Here is a 19818-nt window from a genome sequence, read left to right as displayed (position 1 = left end):
CAACACTCTTCTCTATCCTTTGCCAGCTCTCACACATAAGGTAAAACAGGGCTTGTTACCAGGATGTCCCCCTACACAGTTTGGGGGAGCAACTAACATGCCTCAGTGGGTCCCAGGGGCACATCTGAAGCCCTCTGACTGTAGGAATGCCAAGGGGGTTAGAGGTCCCTCCTCTGGGGCTCCCACACCCTCCCTGTTATGTGTCCAGAGTCCCTTCATGCCTGTGAGAGTATAACCTGGCTCTGACCTATTTTGGTGGACAGCCTAGAGAAAAGGGGCCAGGTACCTGGGAGACTGGCCTTGGCGAGTCATGTCAGAAGCACAAAAGTTGAGGGAAATCCCTCAGAAGCCACAGTATCTGAGGAAGTACAGAGCCCTGAGGCAGCCAGTTTTTAGGAAATGGGCAGCCTCTTTCCCCATGTTACCTTGGAGGGTGGGGTAGGGTACGAATTGGCCAGAGACCCTCAAACTAAGCTTTTGCAGGGCTTTATAACCTCACAGGTGTGAGCAAGTAAAGACTCCACGTTCAGGGGCCAGATGACAGGACACTGTGGTGCCGTCCTCATGGGAAAGGCTCAGGACGAGGCAATGGGAAGGTGACATAATACCTCAAAAGGCCGACCTGGAACCAAGGGAGTACAGCAATTCCATTGCTGTTTTTAGGGGGAAAGCAAATCTCCCAGTGTTTTGAAAGCTTCATGCCCTATAAGGCTAGAGACGGAAAGGTGACAGCTTTGTGGTCAGCTCTTTTGGGTCCCACCCACAGCGCTAGCTCAGGGCTGATGCCCATACCTGCAACCACAAGGAACCAGCACCTGCCTGCTTCTCTGCCCCTTTTTCCCTGCAGGATTTCCCCCCGGAACTATACTGGCTGCTTCCCCTATATCAGCCCATCACAGAAAGGTCACCTTCACTAACCCAGAGGGACTTTTTTTCCTATCCTTCTCAGGTACCCTCAGCGGACATTCTCAGGTATCTTTCTATCACAGAGGAGGAAGGGAAAAGAGAATTCTGGCAGGGGTCATCCATGGCAGGGTCCTTGCCTTTAGGTGCAACCTGTATGGCTCTAGACCCTCAATCCGAGGCTCCTTAAGATGACTCTTAGAAGAGGCCACTGCTGCAGCTTCTCTTACAGCTGCCATATGGCTGAAGGAGTTACCATCCCCCACCCCCGGTGACTCCTCATGAGGGCTACCACTGGGGCTTTGAGAGGAGAGAGCTCACCCTCGTCTCCTGGGGGAGGCTCAGCCTGGAGCCTGGGAAGCGCTCCCCTTACTCCCAGATTCACGCCATACACTCCCTGAAGCACCCTTTTCCTTTCACACTTCTACGTCTTCATCTCCTGCCATCTCATCCACCTGAACTGCTTTCCCTCTACTTAACACTCATTCATTTATTTGTTTACCAAAAACAAATTGAGTTCTTTCATTTGCCCAGCCTCCCTACAATAGACACAGGGAAGACACATCTCCTGCACTCAGAAACCTCATAGACTAGTGGGGGAGACAGAAACATGAATGAACTATTGAAAAACAAACTAGATAAGGTCAGAGAATTCCTCAAGAAGGTAAAGCCCAAGCTGAGCCTTAACAGATGAGTCAGTTGGGGAAGGGAGGCTGAAGTAGAGGGGACTGCATGGGCAAAGGAATGGAGGCAAAAATCAGGTGACATGTACAGGGAACTCAGTAGATCATGGATGCTGAGGGTCAAGTGCAAAGCTATGAGTGGCAACAGATGGGCTGGAGTAATAGACAGGCTCCACACGGCAGAGGGCCTTGTTAAAAAGCACAAGCTTCATCCTGCAGTGGCTCTTGAGCCTCGTTTCCTGGAGCTCCTGAGAGGCAGGACCTGGGGCCCCTCTCCCTCCACCTGAGTGACTTATTTTACATACCCATTTCCAGAGTAAGGTTTAATTTGAAGTAAAAATGTTGATCAATACCTCTGTGTGTAATAGCAAGCTACAGAAGGGTTTTTAGTATAGGCAGGTCAAGTTTGTGTTTCAGAAAGACCTCTCTGGCTTCTGGGTCCCACTTCCAACCATTCCTCAGGGCAAGTCTATTGCCTAAGAAAAGCTCTGACAGTAATAAATGATTTACAGCAAACATGAAAGCTAAACCGTGATAATTGTTGCCACACTGATTACATTCAGAGGGAAGAAAATGAAGTAGGGATCCCCTTTCGCTCGGACTTCAGGCAGAACCATCTTAGCCAGCTGGCCGTGTTGATGACGCCATCTAGTGGTACAAGTGCAGCATGACTCTAAAAGGAACCAAGATTGCTTAGGAAGAACCTTTGTGTCCCATTTATTTGTTAAATTCTCTATTCTCCTGTTTAACACTCAGAACAACTCACAAGGTGTGTCTCAATGTTCATCCATGTTACAGGTCAGGAAACTGAGGGCTTGATAGGAAATATCACTTGTTTTGAGTCTTCTTTGGACTAGGAGCCATGTTAGATGATTTACATGAGATTAGCATTATCCCTACTCCAAAGATGGAGAAACTAAAGTCCTTAGTGATTGAGAGAGCAACTAGACTAAGCCCTAGACAATGAAGTTTTTCTGCTGCCAGAACCATATTCTTCCTGATGAATCCGGTCAGATACAAACCTCTCACTTAAGTCAAAAAAGAAATCAAGTGGTAAAAGTCAGGCATTTTAGGAATTCGGGGTAACTGGCCCAGACTATAGCTATTTTATTTGCCACCAAAAAAAAAAAAAAAGGGCAAAGAGAAAAAGAAAAAAAGTTCCTCCTCATAAAAGAGTAGAAAATATGCCTGTAAAACAGAAAATAATAACACTCTTGCTCTCTCTTTCTCCACCCACACATGTTATCTGAATATAAGTAAAAATCAGGCATCCAGAATCATAAAGAGGCAAAACAAAAACACCTACAGGAAGCAAAAGGACACAGATGATTCCCAGGTTTGGTTTTCCAATTTGCAAATCAGAACAGGCCCCTGAAAATGGGGATGATGATGAAATCTGTGGCCAATTACACCAAGTTGATGAATAAAAATTGTATAATTCCTTTATTATTAAAAAAAAAAGGCCAGGAGGAAAAAAAATGAGGTAAAAACTAGGAGAGAATCAGCAGTACTCACATTGTTCTGACAATTCAGTTTTTTCAAGGATACGGGCTTAAATGCTGAACTGAAACAGAATCTACTCTGGCAGATTTTTTTTTCTAACTGATTTCCTGAATTTGAATGACATGTAGAGGCCTTTCCAAGCCAGGCACAAAGTCAGGAAACCATAAATTTTTTCATGACAGATTTGATTAAATAAAAATATAAATCCTCTGTTATAGCAAAACACACTAAAAACAAAGTTACAAGGGATAGTTTGAAAAAATGTTACAACATACATGACAGAGAAATAATAACCATAGTCTATAAAAAGAGCTTATGAATCAACAGGGAAAAGGCAAATAACCCATCAAAAATGGACAAAGGATATGAGTAGAGAGTTCAGGGGAAAAGAAATGCAAATGGCTAGTAAACATGTAGAGTCACTCCATCTGTCCAGTAATCAGAAAAATGCAAATTAAAATAAAAAATATTTTCTGCCCAACCGATTGCCAAATAAATGTAAAGATAGACAATAGCAAGTGATGGTAAGAATATATCATGAAGTACCCTATCACAAGCTATATTGAGAGCATAGTCTGGTGCAGTCTGTATTGAGAGTAATTGGGGGTACCCACCAACTTTTCCATTTTACCTATCTTTTGAACAAAAAATGCTACCTCTAGGAAGACATCCTTCAAAAATATTCCTACACGTGCTCAAAAATATGTACATATGGATGTTTATTTTTAAAATTTGTAATAGCCAAAAAAAAAAGAAGCAACCTAAATGTCCTTCAATAGAGAACAGACTGAACAAATTTATAGGATGTCCTTATTATGGAATACTCTTGCAGACATTAAAAGGATGCCTTTGATCTCTATGTGTACTTCAAAGATATCAAGATATATCAAGTGAAAAAAGCAAAAAGGGTCTGGAAGAACACACACCAAACTGTTAAGCATGGTTACAGTGATCTTGGGATAGGAAGAAGGGGGTAAAAAGAGATCTTTACTTTTTATCCTACAGGCTCCTATATTGTTTGATTTCTTTTTTTCCGATGTGCAAGTACACATGCCATACATCTGTAATATTTTTTAATATGGATATGTGCCTAGTGAATTCATCTATTTAGAAAATATTTGCAATTATGCTGGTATCTCAGAACAAACAAACAAAAAGACATTTTTAAATACCCAGATGTTAACTGGTTAGCACAAAGACTGGAGATCCCAAATGCTCTGAAGGGTCAGCACTGTAGAATTGAATCTCCTAATTAAAGGAGACAAGATGAGCACCCAGAGCAAACACGGGCTTTGGAGTCAAGCAGATCTGGTTCCAGTCCTGCCCCTGCCCCTTTCTTTCTGTGACCGTGAGCAAATTACTTAGCCTCACTGGAGCTTGATAAAATGGAGATAAAAGTACAACATTTTTTTTCTCCCCTTCTGATTTATGATATTACAGATGTCGGATGGGCTAACAGGGCAGCTGAGAAACAGCAGGGAACTCAACAAGAGCTGTTTGCTTTCTGCATAGACCCAAAGAAATATTTCTAGGGCCTTGTCTTGGCGGCAGCGTGTCAGGAGCTGCGGTGGGTGTGGGAGAGGGCTGTCATACCAAAGTTCTGGGCACCAGGGCCAGGATGATCGATTCTAGTAGCTGGGGCTACCTCGAGCAGTATCGGAATCACCTGCGGGACTTGTTAAAACAGTTTGTTGGTCTCCAACCCCAGAGTTTCTGATTCAGTAGGTCCAGGGTAGGGCTTGAGAATTCGCTTTCCTAACAAGTTCCCAGGTGATACTGATGCTGCTGGTTTAGAGAACCTACCGACCTGGAGCATCAATAACTGCTCCCACTCCAGTGAATTTTAGGCTGCAGCAGCCTCTTCCCCTACCCCTCTTCTTGGATGCTGTCTCTGCACCCTTCCACAGGCACCTAGAATGCCAGGACACTCCTTTGTCTCGCCCCTAGCCAGCCGATGGCCACCTTCTGTGGCCTGTGCTCCTCTCGCCAAGGTGATGGGGCGGCTGAGGAGAACCCAAGACTCTGAGCAGGGAGAGGGGAGGAGTGGAGGGGCCATGCTGAGAGCCAGAGCCAGTCCCAGCCCTGGCCTGGGTCCTGCCTGTTCTGTGTGCTCAGCACAAGGACGGGAAGTGTGTCCCCCTTCTGCCTAAGCAGATTGAGAAAGATAACTTTGTTAGCAGGAGAAGCCCGGGCCGAGGGGTCGTGCTCTATAGAACTGGCACAATCTGCTCTCATGCATGAGCTGCTCCATTCAATAGAGAGCCCGGCCTTGTCCTGACAACTCGTCTGTGCGGGAAATCCTCTCCCCAGTGAAAGTGCCCCACGATCCGCCCTCCACCCCACCCCTTGACCCTCAGGGCACGGGAGCCCTTGAACCTTGGCCAAATGGCTGTGATGAAGAAGAATCTGTCTCACAACCAAGCTGGCCAGGGAGGATGGTCAGAGAGGGCCATGGCTCACCTTCCCAGGTGGCACAAACAAAAAGAAAGTATCGATCCCTGTGCTGGTGAAGCGAGGAACCCTCAATCCGAACCTTCTTCCTAATAGTGGGAATAGCAGTTACTATTTATCAAGTGCTTCCCAAATGCCAAATACTGAACTCAGTTTTACACACATTGCTTTATTTAATCACTACAACTCTTTGTGGTGGACACTGGTTCCCATTTTTCACAAGAAAAAACTGAGGCGGAGACATGGAAAGTCACCGGCACGAGATCAGGCAGCGGGCTAGTGGCAATGCTGAGATGGTCTCATTCCAAAGCCTGGCATCACAGCATTGCTGTTCAGTTTCCTACAAGATGGAGGCCTCACCCTAAGGCCAGATCTGGGGTTTGGGGGCTGGGAGACCAGATCCCCACAGTCCCCCTCTCCTTGAGCAGACATATGTGTGGTAGGCATCCTGTCAGGGCCCGTGCCTTATCCATCTTTGTGTTCCCAGCACAGTGCCAGGTACCGTGACAGCTGAGCAAAAAGGGTGTAGTGGATATATGTATATGTATAACTGAATCACTTTGCTGTACACCTGAAACTAACACAACATTGTAAATCAACTATACTCCAATATAAAATAAAATTTTTTAAAAAGAGAAAACATAACCTATAAGGGAAAAGAACCCGAAAAAAATATATATATATGTATGTATAACTGAATCCCTTTGCTGTACACCTGAAACTAACACAACATTGTAAATCAACTATACTCCAATATAAAATAAAATTTTTTAAAAAAGAGAAAAAATAACCTATAAGGGAAAAGAATCTGAAAAAAAAAAAATATATATGTATGTATAACTGAATCACTTTGCTGTACACCTGAAACTAACACAACACTGTAAACCAGCTATACTTCAATTAAAAAAAAAACTGAAATTAAAAAAAATGTTTTTAAAGTATGTAGTGGAAAGGAAGGGCAAAGTTGCTGGGTGGCATCTCGTTTCTCGGTGGTGCTGGAGTCTTAAAGACATGTGGGTGAACAAACCATACATGGACAAACAAGAGACAAAAATTACATTTCCCAAGAATTTCTGTCCTCGCCCACTCTGTTTCAGCCCCTCGGGCCTATTGCTGAGCGCCTTCCCCAAACACCCTCATGCCTCCATCCCTCACCTTCTTCAACGTCTGCTCAAACCTTACCTTCTCAGCGAGGTCTGTGTCAGCACCACCTCCCCTCCACTGGCTCTCCCAATCCCCCCACACATCCTGTCATATTTTTTCATATTTGGTAGCACTTATCACCTTCTCACCTACTATATGATTCACTGGGTTATTGTATTTAATGAATATTATCTGCCTCCCCCACAAAATATAAGATCTGCTGTGGCAGGGATCTTTGTTTTATTCACCGATGTGTCCCAAACACCTCAAAAGGTGGGAGCTTAACAAATACTTGTTGAATGAATCTCCGAACATTGCCCACTAAGTCAGAGCCAGGCCTGAGACACTCAGGGAAGGGACCCGATTCACCCACAGCCCCTGGTCCTCGGTTTTTCAGAACCCCATTCCCCTTCCACACCTCAGCAGCTAGGAGAGAGAGATTCTGAGTCCCCTAATTCCAGTCACTGGGATTGACTGAGGACAGTCCCCTCAGGCCCCATGTATCTGCCTGCCCTTCTACTCGTGCCAGGGCTCACCTGCTTCTCCCTAAAGAACCCTGCTGCTTATATAAGTCTGTGCCCCCGACATGGAGGCACCGGAGCCATGGAAAGTGCCTGGGCCTCGGAGACATACCACAACATTAGAGCGTCATTTCCACCCTGAGCCTGGTTTTCCTCATCTGTAAAATAAAGAGGTTGAAACCAGTGATCTCTTCTGGCCTTTCCCAGTTCTGACACTCCCTGTGGTCAAGGTTCACTTAGAAACAGACCAACCCATGACCCTGGGGTGCAGGACACAGCCGTACTCAGAGCAAGAGGAGATCACAGCAAACATAACCAACAAGTGAACAAGGATTCACAGCATTGCGTAGGTTATATCGGTAGCCACCATCATCATAAAAAGTCCTTTTTACAAAACAGAAAGGCAGTTATTAGCATCTCTATTGCACAGATGAGAAAACTGAGACTCAGAGAAGCTGAGCAAATTGCCCACAAATAGGAAGCAAAAGAGCCACACCCAGAGTCGGGTCTCCTGACTACAGATCCCATAATCTTTGCAAACACGTAAATGCTTCACTATTTCCAAAATGCATCCTGGTAAAAGAATGCCACCATTAAATTATCCAAAATGTTAATAATCTATTCTAAGTAATTACTGAATATAAAATTAGAATTTGCATTTGAATGTGGTTATGTCTCATGTTTTAACGATATATTTACATCCAATAAAATAATAGGGCCATCCTGAGAAGACATCCCACTGAAAGACCTGAGAAGCTGACTCTGATTCCTGGTAGGAATAGACAACCCATCTCTCAGCAACAGCTAAGATGAGACTCTCTCCCCATCTCTTTCAAAACATTCCTCAAGAGGTGTGGAATTAAGTGTTTATATTTCCAACGACTTTGCAGCTGACAACAAAAATAAATCAATCAATTGGGCACTATTAGTAGAATGTCTTCAGTGTCAACAGAATAAAAAAGCAAAGGAAGTGCTCAATTAGAAAGCTGGATTCATCCAAACCTGTGAAACTAATTGGTTCAGAGCCATGTGGACGTTCCCTGTTTTTCCAGATGCAAGTACGTGCTCTACTATCATCTCTCACACAATGATGTCAGGAGATGGGACCACCCCACCAAAGTAGCCAAATTGGTCTGGGATGCCCTGGATGAGTAAAGTTCATTTGGAAGGTTGTGGAATGTCTCAGGGAAAGCACCAGCTTCAGGAATCAATATTTACTGAATGTTCTCAAAAGAAAGAATGACTGGGTTTCTTTCCCTCTCATCTCTGACTTCTTGCCTTATTGATAATTGGGAACAATCTTGACTGTCTGTTTTTAACTGAGGGATTCCCTAGAAGGCATTGTCTCAATCAGTGCGTGCCCTCAAACCTAGAAGTTGGAAAGAAATCGGAATTCTAAAGTAAATAAGGCTGTAGGCTAATGAACGTTTTAATAAAAATGGAAGTTAAGACACACAACATTGGTACCATCCTCCTTCAAACTGCCCCCGTCAAAATGTAATATGCCCACGACACCAGAAAGGACAGGAAATAAGAGGTGTGGCTGAAGCAAGCACCCTTTTTCCCCTGGCTTATTCCCAAAGTTGCCTTCGATTTAGTATCATACATTGCAGATTTCCTAAAACAATCCCAGTTACAACCATTTTTGCTCCATTGTTTCTACAAGTAAGCTTGTAGAATAAAATGCCCCAATTTTTGTTTTGGAAAATGTGGTCAAAACAACCATTTTCTATACCAGTGCAATAGACAGTTCCAGATAGTGGAAAGGGAGCAGGCTCAGAGAGACAGAGAACATGCATTCATGCCCTGCACACTAGCTTCCCCAAGCATCATTCCTCATTAAGCCATACTGGTGTTTCATCCAAGAGCCTCTTGGTAAGCAAAATCATCATACACTCATTTTACAGATGGAGGCACTAAAGTCTAAAACTGTCACTGACGTTGCATTATCCCCTTGATTCTTCAGCTTCTCAAAAGTATCTGTAGGGATTCCCTAGTGGCGCAGTGGTTGAGAGTCCGCCTGCCATTTCAGGGGACGCAGGTTCGTGCCCCTGTCCAGGAAGATCCCACATGCCGCGGAGCGGCTGGGCCCGTGAGCCATGGCCGCTGAGCCTGTGCGTCCGGAGCCTGTGCTCCGCAACGGGAGAGGCCACAAGAGTGAGAGGGCTGCATACCTCAAAAAAAAAAAAAGTATTTGTAATTATGGGTGAAACAAAGTGGGAAATGTCATTGCCTTGACAAGTGGTGCCAGAATTCTTTGGAGTATTAAGACTCCTTTTCAAAGAGGGAGACTGCCCTGCTGAAAGTTATGAGACACAAGAACAAACTACCAATGGAAGATGAAATATCATCCTTCAAAGGGACCAACTGACCTCTTGCTGGGGTGACTTTGGCCCAGTCTGACTCGGTGACCTCTGACTGTCCCTACATCCCTAAGATTCTCTAAGCTGATAAAAAGGTGCTAGGAAACCACCCCCAGGGCTCATGCCCTCTGGAGAGAAGCCAAAGATTTCCTGTTGTAGAAGGCCAGTCTGCTGCTAAAAGAAACTTTTGGAGACTGCAGAAGCCCCAGCTAAGCTTTCCCACATCAGCTTTTCCCCACCCCTCGTCCCATCAGTGCCCAGCACAGCTCTCCCATTCTCTCTCTCCTATTGTTTTCCAACATCCCTCCCTTCATAAAAGCTGTCTGGCTGGGAGCTTAAAATATTGCTGGACAGTAAAACCTACCCATCAGGGCCAATCCAGTCATATCTGTTCAGTCGTGCAGCACAGTAGGGGCGGGGTAGAGAAGTGGGAGGTGGGCTTTTAGGCACCAAAGGAAATTTCGAGGCCAAGCTCACCATTTTACTGCTGAGCGCCAAGAGAAGAAGAGAGTACCTATTTCTCCGGGGGACCCTACTCCTATTGGCAAGTTTTCCATGGGTGATATTAGTTTGCAGGCTTCCCACGCCCCCCTCCTTTCCCAGCCTAATCTAAGGGCTATATCTGGAATTCTCCACAAGGAAAAAGGTTGCCACTGAAGTTTGGTCTTGGACTGGGATGTCTGGACTTAGAGTCCAATTCCAAAAACCTTCTTGGAATCGCCCTAAGAGTTGGCAGAGGTTTGGAAGGGAAAGAAATGTAGGAATTGGGGGCACAAGGGTGGGGTGGTGCCAGAGATGTCTAGACTCTAACTACAACTTGACTTTTTGAGGCCTTTCATTTTTCAGAATGAATTAACATGTCCCCAGTTATCCTGAGGACCTAAACCAAGTATTTGAGGTTTATGAAAGGTTTCTGTAATTTTTCACCTAAACTCTGCGATAGGAGTAATAGTAATAATTGTTGAGTGCTGTGGGTATAGGAGAGGCTTCATGCTCAGCATTCTTGATGTTGGAACATTTACTAGAACACAGGGATGGGTTTGCTAAGGACCATTAAACTCTTCCTGGGAGCAGGTTCCGTGGTCCCTACAAGAGCTGGAGGTTAAAGGGGCTGCTCTAGAAACACAGAGGCGCATTTACACTCCCTTACCCACCAGAGTGGTAAGTGGCCTCTAATCCTTTTTGTGGAACTTGTTAACACGAATGTGTATGTGTTGTTCTGCCTCTTAAAAGGCAGGAGAAGGCAATGCTATCCTGGAAATCACCCTGGGCTTGAAGCTGAAGACCAGGGCTCACATCCCGGCTCTGCCCTGACTGGCTGACCCCCCTCTTGGGAGACTTACTTAACCTCCCACTCCATCTCCCATTCTGGTAATGGGGACTGATAATGCCTAGTTCCCTGGTTCTCAAACATCCATCTGTAGACCTGTCAGTTCTGGTCCGAGATGAATTTTTCGGCAGCCTGTGACAAAAATGTGACAACAACGTAGTAAATAATGCAGTAAATTTTTCACCAAGTTAAATGTGTTTGATTTAAAGGCCTGTCTTTTATTCTGAAATTATGTCCTGCCTAGGTTTATGGTATTAAAATTCCCCTTTTATGAAATGATGGTGAAAATAGACTGCAGTCATAGTTAGCAATTAAATAAGTTTTAGGTCCTTGTTTGACAAAATAAGGAGTCAGTAGCCCTATGCTGGTTACCATATTTTGTTGTTGTTGTTGTACTAGTCTCTGAAATCCAAGTCTGAGGGCCACTGGCATAGTTCACAGGTTGTTATGAGGACTGAAACAAGATTTGCTAAAATGTATCATTTGTAAATAGATAAGGGCTACCCAAACATACGGTGTTATTTCAATCATTACTTAAAACCATAATCCTCTAGTGGGGTGTTCTGGTGGATACCCTGGGGGTGGAGGCTTGAACTCTGGCAGCTTATTTTCCACCTGCAATAGATTTTCAGAAGAAAATAAAACAGAGAATTGCCTCTTTGATGAAGAGAAATCCTTTGGTTTCAATTTTGTCCTGCTCTGGTGGAACAGTTTGCCCAGATTTACTTTGATCTGACTTCCTTTAATTATAATTTTCATTCTTAGAAGTGGAGAACCCAGGGCACTTTTCCTTAGCACCTCTAAAGCTTTTCTCCTTAATGCCATAGTTGGCCTGTTTCAACAGCATGACATTGGAAAGATTTTGTCCTAAGTTATAGTTTCTCTTCTTCCATTATATTATAAGAAATTTTGTAACTAGACATTAAAAAAAAAACATAAGAAAGAAAATCACTCAAACAATCCTAGCATTGCAGGGTGGGTATGGAAGGACACAGCTCTGTCTGGCTTTAGTTTGGAAATTATGAATGGGTTGGTCAGGAGGGTCTTCATGTGTCATGAACATGTGTCGTGACACTCATGTGTCAAGAATTATTGGCCCCAGTTTATAGCTTTAATTTTATATAAAACAATACCTCAAAATAGCTAGTTTTGGATCAATTTACTATTCTTTTTTGGAATTTACCATTGCTTTGCAAGTTGTCAGTCTCCCACTGCTAGCCGCAGCGAAGAGGACTGGAGTTCCCTAGGCTGTACATAATACTGGTATTACATGCACCCAGGAATTGAGAATTTCAGGTTTCAAATGATTACCATTAGTCCTATCCACTGGTATCTATGGAGCTCCCAGTCTGTAAGATCTTTGTTCTGTGTCATGATGGTTCACAGACAATAAAGACAAAATGGTCCCTGTCCTCCGAGAGCTTTTGATCCTAAAAAGGGGAAACAAGACTGGTAGACATACAGTCCTGAGAGCTTGTGCTCGCCACTCACATTCATGTGGGTACATGAGTGAAATACACACAAAATCCCAAAGGGGCTAATATGGTACAAGTAAGATTGTAAAAGGAGTTGATATATCAATGCGGATAAGGCATCAACACCACTAGATTTAGAGTTCGTTAAAGCCAGACTTGATCTCATAGGAGTAAATTACACGAATTATTGTTTTGACATGAATTTTAGATTGAACTTTTTGGTTAAAAAACCTTGGATTTTCCTGGTTCTTCCACCAATAGGATTTATGCTTGGGCTGTTTACCTGATTGTGGTGTTTTCTACCTTTTTCCAGAAGGCAATGGGAATGGCTGCCAGTCTTTAATAGGGCAAATACTAGATTTAGCTGCAGTTTGAGGAGTGTTAAAGGTAGAAGTATAACTACATACATGTGACTGGGATTCTGAATGGCTGGTTTTGAGTAGAGGACCCTCTCCCACTCTCAATTCCCCATTCCTAAATGGAACTCTTCCCAATGTCAGAGTCATGACTAGGGATGCCACAGCTGCTCTCACCTTCCCAGGAGGAGAGAAGCTGCTGTTGGATGCCTTGCCTAACTAGAAGTTTCTGGTCCAAGAGGAGCAACTCTCTGCTCTTCACCAAGAAACAGCTGAGAGCATAGCTTGTTCACACCTGCAATCAGTATCTGCCACCAAGTTCTGTCTGGCCAGGCTCCAAACCGCAGGTTGGAAGGAAGCTTATCCTCTCCTAAAGATGAAAATCCCACTTAATTTAAGATACCACTTTTCATCACTCATTCAAGTGTTTAGCAAATATCCCTGTCATTAAATGTGGTGGGTGTATTCCTCTGGCCCCATGGACTTCTGATCCTATAAGGTGGGGCACAGCTGGAGAAGCCTGGACCAGCATCCCTAGCATGGGTTCATGCCCTGGTCTGAGGGCAGTGATGAGTAAATGTCACAGCACTAGAGAAGTTCAACATGGGTAACATCAGCTGAGGTGGAAGTTTTTTGTTTTTGTTTTTGTTTTTTGTGGTACGCGGGCCTCTCACTGTTGTGGCCTCTCCCGTTGCGGAGCACAGGCTCCAGACGCACAGGCTCAGTGGCCATGGCTCACGGGCCCAGCTGCTCCGCAGCATGTGGGATCCTCCCAGACCGGGGCACAAACCCACGTCCCCTGCATTGGCAGGTGGACTCTCAACCACTGCGCCACCAGGGAAGCCCTGAGGTGGAAGTTTTGATCAGAGTCTTCCGGAGATTACCAGCTTGCCCCACAGGTTTGCACTGGACAAATGACCCAGTCTGCACACATCACCCCTGTCAGTTCAATCCCATGTTCATTAGTCATTGCTGTTGCTAGGGGCATTATATACTAGCATGTTTAATGGTATTTTTATTCCTACAGAACAAATTTTAGCTCTATTAAAATAGCCACAGTTATAGACCCTAAACCCTTTTCATTCTGTGGGACACTAAAACTGTCTTAGAGGACTTTCCTCACCCTGTAACATGATTTCTTCCGAAAGCACTCTTCCCATTCTTTGGGTTTAAAAGAGTAATAATAATAATAATATACTTATACTGCTCTCAATTTGTAAAGCTATTAAGAAAGGTTTCCAGATTTCAACCTAGAGAAGAGAAAACATAAATTAAGAGTACAGGAGTCACAAAGAAAGAAAGGTGGGAGAGTTGCAACATTGCTGACTTTGACGATGGAGAAAGAGGGCCACAAGCCAAGGAACGTGGGCAGCCACGAGAAGCTGAAAAAGACAAAGAAACTGAATCTCCTCTGGAGCCCCCAACAAGGAACACGGTCCTGTTGAGACCTTGATTTTAGCTCAGTAAGGTACATGTTGCTCACATAACCCACAGAACAGTAAGAAAATCATTTTGTATTGTTTTAAGCCACTAGGTTTATGGTAATCTTACCATAGCAGAAAAAACCTAATACGTTGTCCTTTAAAAAAAGAATAGAGAGTACAGGAGTCACAAAATTGTATAGCTCCAATCACAGGCAATGTATCTCAATGGGGCAACAGAAAGAACCCAGCCTTTGGGATCAGACAGACAGAACCACTACTATTTAGCTGTCTGATCTTAGAAAAATTATTTAACCTCTCTGAGCCTCAGTTTTCTCATGTGGTGGAATCAAATTAGTTAAACCCTTATCAAGCTCTCATTATGTGCTGGGCTTTGTGACAGGCACTGAGTATATAGCAGTAAATAAAACAGGTGTGGTCCATACCCTCATGAAGAGTACGGTCCAGCAGGATCCAACGGAATGAAAAAATGTCATGTCAAAAGTCTGTCATAAAGTAGATATTCAAAAAAATGTTTCCTTCCACTTCCAACATCCAATCATTATATACCCTAACACAGTCAAAAGTAAGGTGACTACGGGCAATTTCATACATAGCAAAATTTTGTTGGGGGCCCAGACACAAATGGATTAGTATACTTCTTCAGCATTATGACTCATGAACCTCAGTTCAGCTTATGGTTCTAATTTAAATCCATGTAACCATGGGTTTCTATTTATGATCAACAATGAATCCTTATTTTGGGGTGGAGTTCAAGGCTTATACAGATACTGCCTCATTTATCCTTTCAGGCAGCTTGTGAAGTGAACCCATTTTACAGATGAGGAAACCAGTGGAAGCAGATTCTTTTATGCTTCTTTCGTTCCCTAATACTCGTCTGCACAGGGGAAGCACTCAGTACATGCTGTTTACGCGTTGACCGTGCCAGTCACTCAGGAAGGAGAGGTACCCTGAGAGATAGCAAAGAGAGGCTGATTCGAGATTGCATTGTAGCGTCTCAGCTTTGCCTTCTCCTTCCTCCAGGTTGCTGAGACATGGGTGACTGGAGTTTCCTGGGGAACATCCTGGAGGAGGTGAATGAGCACTCCACGGTCATCGGCCGCGTGTGGCTGACGGTGCTTTTCATCTTCCGGATCCTCATCCTTGGCACGGCCGCGGAGCTCGTGTGGGGGGATGAGCAGTCCGACTTCGTGTGCAACACCCAGCAGCCAGGCTGCGAGAATGTCTGCTACGACGAGGCCTTCCCCATCTCCCACATCCGCCTCTGGGTCCTGCAGATCATCTTCGTCTCCACTCCGTCGCTGGTGTACGTGGGGCACGCGGTGCACCACATCCGCATGGAGGAGAAGCGCAAGGAGCGCGCGGCGGAGGAGCTGTGCCAGCAGTCGCCTGGCAACGGCGGCGGCGAGAGGGCGCCCCTCCCAGCAGACCAGGGCAGCATCAAGAAGGGCAGCAGCAGCAGCAAAGGCACCAAGAAGTTCCGGCTGGAGGGGACCGTGCTGAGGACCTACGTCTGCCACATCATCTTCAAGACCCTCTTTGAAGTGGGCTTCATCGTGGGCCACTACTTCCTGTACGGTTTCCGGATCCTGCCTCTCTATCGCTGCAGCAGGTGGCCCTGCCCCAACGTGGTGGACTGCTTCGTGTCACGGCCCACCGAGAAAACCATCTTCATCCTGTTCATGCTGTCCATGGCCTCTGTGTCTCTCTTCCTCAATATGCTGGAGGTGAGTTACCTGGGACTGAAGAGAATCCGATCTGCCTTCAAGAAGCCAGTGGAGCAGCCACTGGGGGAGATTCCTGAGAAGTCCCTCCACTCCATTGCTGTCTCCTCCATCCAGAAGGCCAAGGGCTACCAGCTCCTCGAAGAAGAGAAAATCGTGTCCCATTATTTCCCTTTTACTGAGGTTGGGATGGTGGAGGCCAGCCCACTTTCTGCCAAGCCTTTCAGTCAGTTCGAGGAGAAGATGGGCACCGGGCCCCTAGGGGACTTGTCCAGGGCCTACCAAGAGACACTGCCTTCCTACGCTCAGGTGGGAGCCCAGGAGGGGGAGGGGGAGGGCCAGCCTGTGGAGGCGGGAGCAGAACCGGAGGCGGGAGCAGAACTGGAGGCGGAAGCAGAACCAGAACCAGAGGTGGGAGAGAAGAGGCAGGAGGCAGAGAGAGTGAGCACGGAAGGCCAGGAGACACTGGCCGTGCTGGAGGGGGAGAAAGTGGAGACCCCCGAAGTGGGGAAGGAGGTTGAGAAAGAAGAGGTGACGCCTGAGAAGGTATCAAAGCAGGGGCTGCCACCTGAGAAGGCGCCTTCACTGTGTCCGGAGCTGCCTGGAGATGACACCAGACCCCTGAGCAGGCTGAGCAAAGCCAGCAGCCGGGCCAGGTCAGACGATCTAACAGTATGAAGCAGTGCCAAAGGAAGAAAGAAAAGAAAACACGCGAGCTAACATATGGCAAGATGAAACCTAAAGTTGCCAACATGCTTTGAGTCGTCTGTCCCTCCCCTCACACCCACCCTGGTTGGACAGGCACTGCGGTAGAACCGTGCATGCCGTACAACTAGGAAACTGCCTTTCCCTTATATAAAGGCTATCCAGATGAACCCATTGTCCTGTCAAAGTTCCCAGTCTCATGACTGCCCTGCCCCTCTACGCCACAGGGAATTCTGCTTTCATCCCCATGTCCGCATAGAAATCCTTCCAATCAGAATTGTGATTGTCTCATAGCTTTTCACCAGTCTTGTCTCAAGCTCACAAACTCCGCTGAATTTTATCACCCCAGCACTTCCCTAGCAGACACCGTGTGACATATATCAGGGATCCCAAACTTAAACGCCTACAGGATGCAGGCCGGTGGTTGAAATTGGTGACGTGCGCCTGTTCTAATGCCATGGGAGAGCTAGGGCTGTGAAATTTGGAAAGCAGAGGGCAACTGCTGCTCATTTCCAGGCAGCGATTACCAGACAGTGTTACCTGGCCATCTGATTTTTCAAGAGAAGCCAGAAATCCAAACATTTAAGTGAAGTTTCCCACATTTTTAATGTTGCCAGCTAAATTTTAAATATGCCATGTGGGCCAAAGAAAATGTGTGCAAGCCAAAGTTAACCTGTGGGGTACCAATCTGCAAGTTCAGCTTATACTCATGAGCCCAGCTTTCCTGTGGAATTGGTCATATTATTTAGGGTCTCAACTTGTTCCTGTGGCTTCCAAACCTCATTTCACCATTTTGGAGTGTTTGGTTTAAATCATCAGTCTAGGAGATGTCCAGAGTTCTCACTGGCCTTTCTCTTGGGTCACTGTAGCCCCTGGGTTCTGATGTAATTACATCCCTTGTATTGGTGGGAATTCTGCACTGGGCGCTCTCAGAAAAGGAGAACAAACCCCATAGCCTCTCCCAGAACTGAAAAGGCTTTGAACCCTGGTCGCAGTTTTCTTCCCTGAAGCAAAGGAGATCCTTTCCTTTCCTGTCCTCTTCCAACATCAGTGCTCAGCCTGAAATCTGCACCTCCTTTCATCAGGGGCTGGGAGCAAGCCCAGCTCTGAGCCAGACGATACCTGCCTACTGGCCTGTCTTGAGGAGATTAACCCTCAGGCCTTGCTCAGGCAAAAAACATGTACAAAAAGGACCATCAGAGTGGCACTAGAGAGAGCCTCTTACAAATTGGGAACACAAACAGCCAGGGTCTCAAAGTCTAGCCCCAGGCCAGACTTCATCCCCGGAAGGGACATAAAGGCTTAACAAGGGAACAACAGGGATCTTGAAGGTCTCCTACCCTTTATCCCCCCAACCAACTCTCTTCAAACATAGAGTCCAGTCAGGGAAAATCCTCAGGTATAAGTACATATTTCACACAGGGAGCAATTTTACCTAGAGCCAATCAGTTCCCAGAGCAGAGGGAGAAATTGATATCCAAGCTGGTCCATCTCAAACAAAGCTATGCTTCATGGGCTGCAGTGCCAAGGCTAAGATAGGAGGGATAGAAACCACAATTGGGATCTGGACAGGAGACCACCAGGGTACCCAGAAAAAACTGCCTTCATTCTATCTTACCCCCAACCAGCACCATCCCAAAGAATTCAAATCCCTTGTGCTGCCCTCTGTTTACCACCTTCCTTTTAAGATATTCATTTTAGATATGCTTTTCTAGAGCAAAGCCTCCTCCAAAACTATTCCTCCCCTGTGACAGTATTCCCATTCCTTGGTGCTCCATTCTAAAGCAAAATGGTCTAAAAATGAAATTCATTCTAAGGTATGATTTTTTTAAATTAATCCAGGGAAAATTTACATTTTAAAAGAGAAAGCCTAAAATGTATTTTACCTAGGTTAATCCAAAGTGACAAACTTTCAGTGAAGGAATGAATTAGGCAATGGACAGTTGAATAGAAGAGGTATATTTGTCTTGTAGACAGGTGACTTTCTGGCTACTACTTGAATCTTCCTTCCCCTTGCAATCAACACTATTCCAGACAGACTTTCTTCAGTATGATGACAGAAGTAACAAAATCCCAGGCCTGAGAACCAGACATCATTGCACTCTCCCTAATGGCTGCACTATTGCTCCTACAGTTTTGCTCCTGAAGACCCATTTTAAGAAGATGTAAACTCAGAACCTGAAAATAGATTGATCATTACCAGAATAAAGTGTCTATATCAACTAGGACTTAATCCAAAAGAGAAAAGAAAAAAAACTGTCATTCCAAGTGAAAACTGCTGGTGCTCTTTGGAACCAGCTGTAGAGGTGTAGGTGAAGGCTGCTTGTCTTGTCTTGCTGGGGCCTAAGTGTGTGAGTGTATTTCCTTGAATGAAGCAGCATCCCGCTTCAGTGTCTGTACCTACCCCACCAGCGGGGAAGTTGCCATTTTCCCTCTCAGTCTTCCCAACAAACGAGGAAGCTTATTTTGGAAGAAACAGACACAGGCACCAAGGGACCAGGGCTTTTTTTTTCTATTTCTGCTATTTGGTCGCTGTGTTATTGTCATCTCTTACCCTCTCTGTACCTCAGTTTTCTGTCTACAAACTAGAGGTGGCATTTACCACCAACGTACCTCCAGGGGTATCAGAAGGATTCATAAGTTACCTGCCAAGTCTAGAGCCTGTTGAGTGGTGTCTGAGAGATTCCTCCAGCAGCAGGGAGACTGGGAAGAAGGGCAGATGGGTAGCTTCTATCTGACTCTCCCAACCTGCCTTGCAGTTATCTGGTGAGAGTTTTTCAATGTGGAATAGACACTCAGGAGATCCGTTTTCTCAGAGAAGGCTCAGAACAGAATCTTGACACCATATGTTTGGTAGGAACCTGTTTGACCTTGAAAAATGGCTGGGGACAGTTGGGCAATTACTCTCCACCCATGGAAAATGTCACCTCATGCCTCACCTTAAGCTACCACACAACTGCTGTCAGGTTCCATTCACAGGCAGTGGTGTGTCTGTGGAGGACCTTACCCTGTACAGCTGGATCCCTCAGTATCTCTTCTGAGGCAAATAATTATGACTGACTCAAGATGATAATCGCCCCTGGGCTCCATGAAGGCCAAGCTTTAAATCCTAATCCTGGTCCTTCCCCTGTTAGATTAAACCTTTACAGTATGTGGATCTACGAATTAAAAAAAAAGCACTGGACAGCATGACATCAAAAGCGCAGCTCTCTCGGGCTT

At 45.4% G+C, this 19818-nt stretch overlaps 1 protein-coding gene across 1 annotated transcript; it reads left to right on the top strand.

The window, feature by feature from the left end:
- Positions 1-15204: 15204 nt before the first annotated feature.
- On the top strand, positions 15205-16572 carry GJA8 (gap junction protein alpha 8; the record flags this gene model as incomplete). Its single annotated transcript, XM_081226131.1, has 1 exon — positions 15205-16572. The coding sequence occupies one exon, from the start codon at positions 15205-15207 to the stop codon at positions 16570-16572; it is 1368 nt and encodes a 455-aa protein (XP_081082257.1).
- Between the last annotated feature and the right edge of the window lie 3246 nt (positions 16573-19818).

Source organism: Mesoplodon bidens (assembly GCF_964165515.1).
Source record: "Mesoplodon bidens genome assembly, chromosome: 2".
Lineage (NCBI taxonomy): Eukaryota > Metazoa > Chordata > Mammalia > Artiodactyla > Ziphiidae > Mesoplodon > Mesoplodon bidens.
The sequence above is the reverse complement of the archived record's forward strand: the minus strand, read 5'-3'. Positions and strand labels throughout refer to the sequence as shown.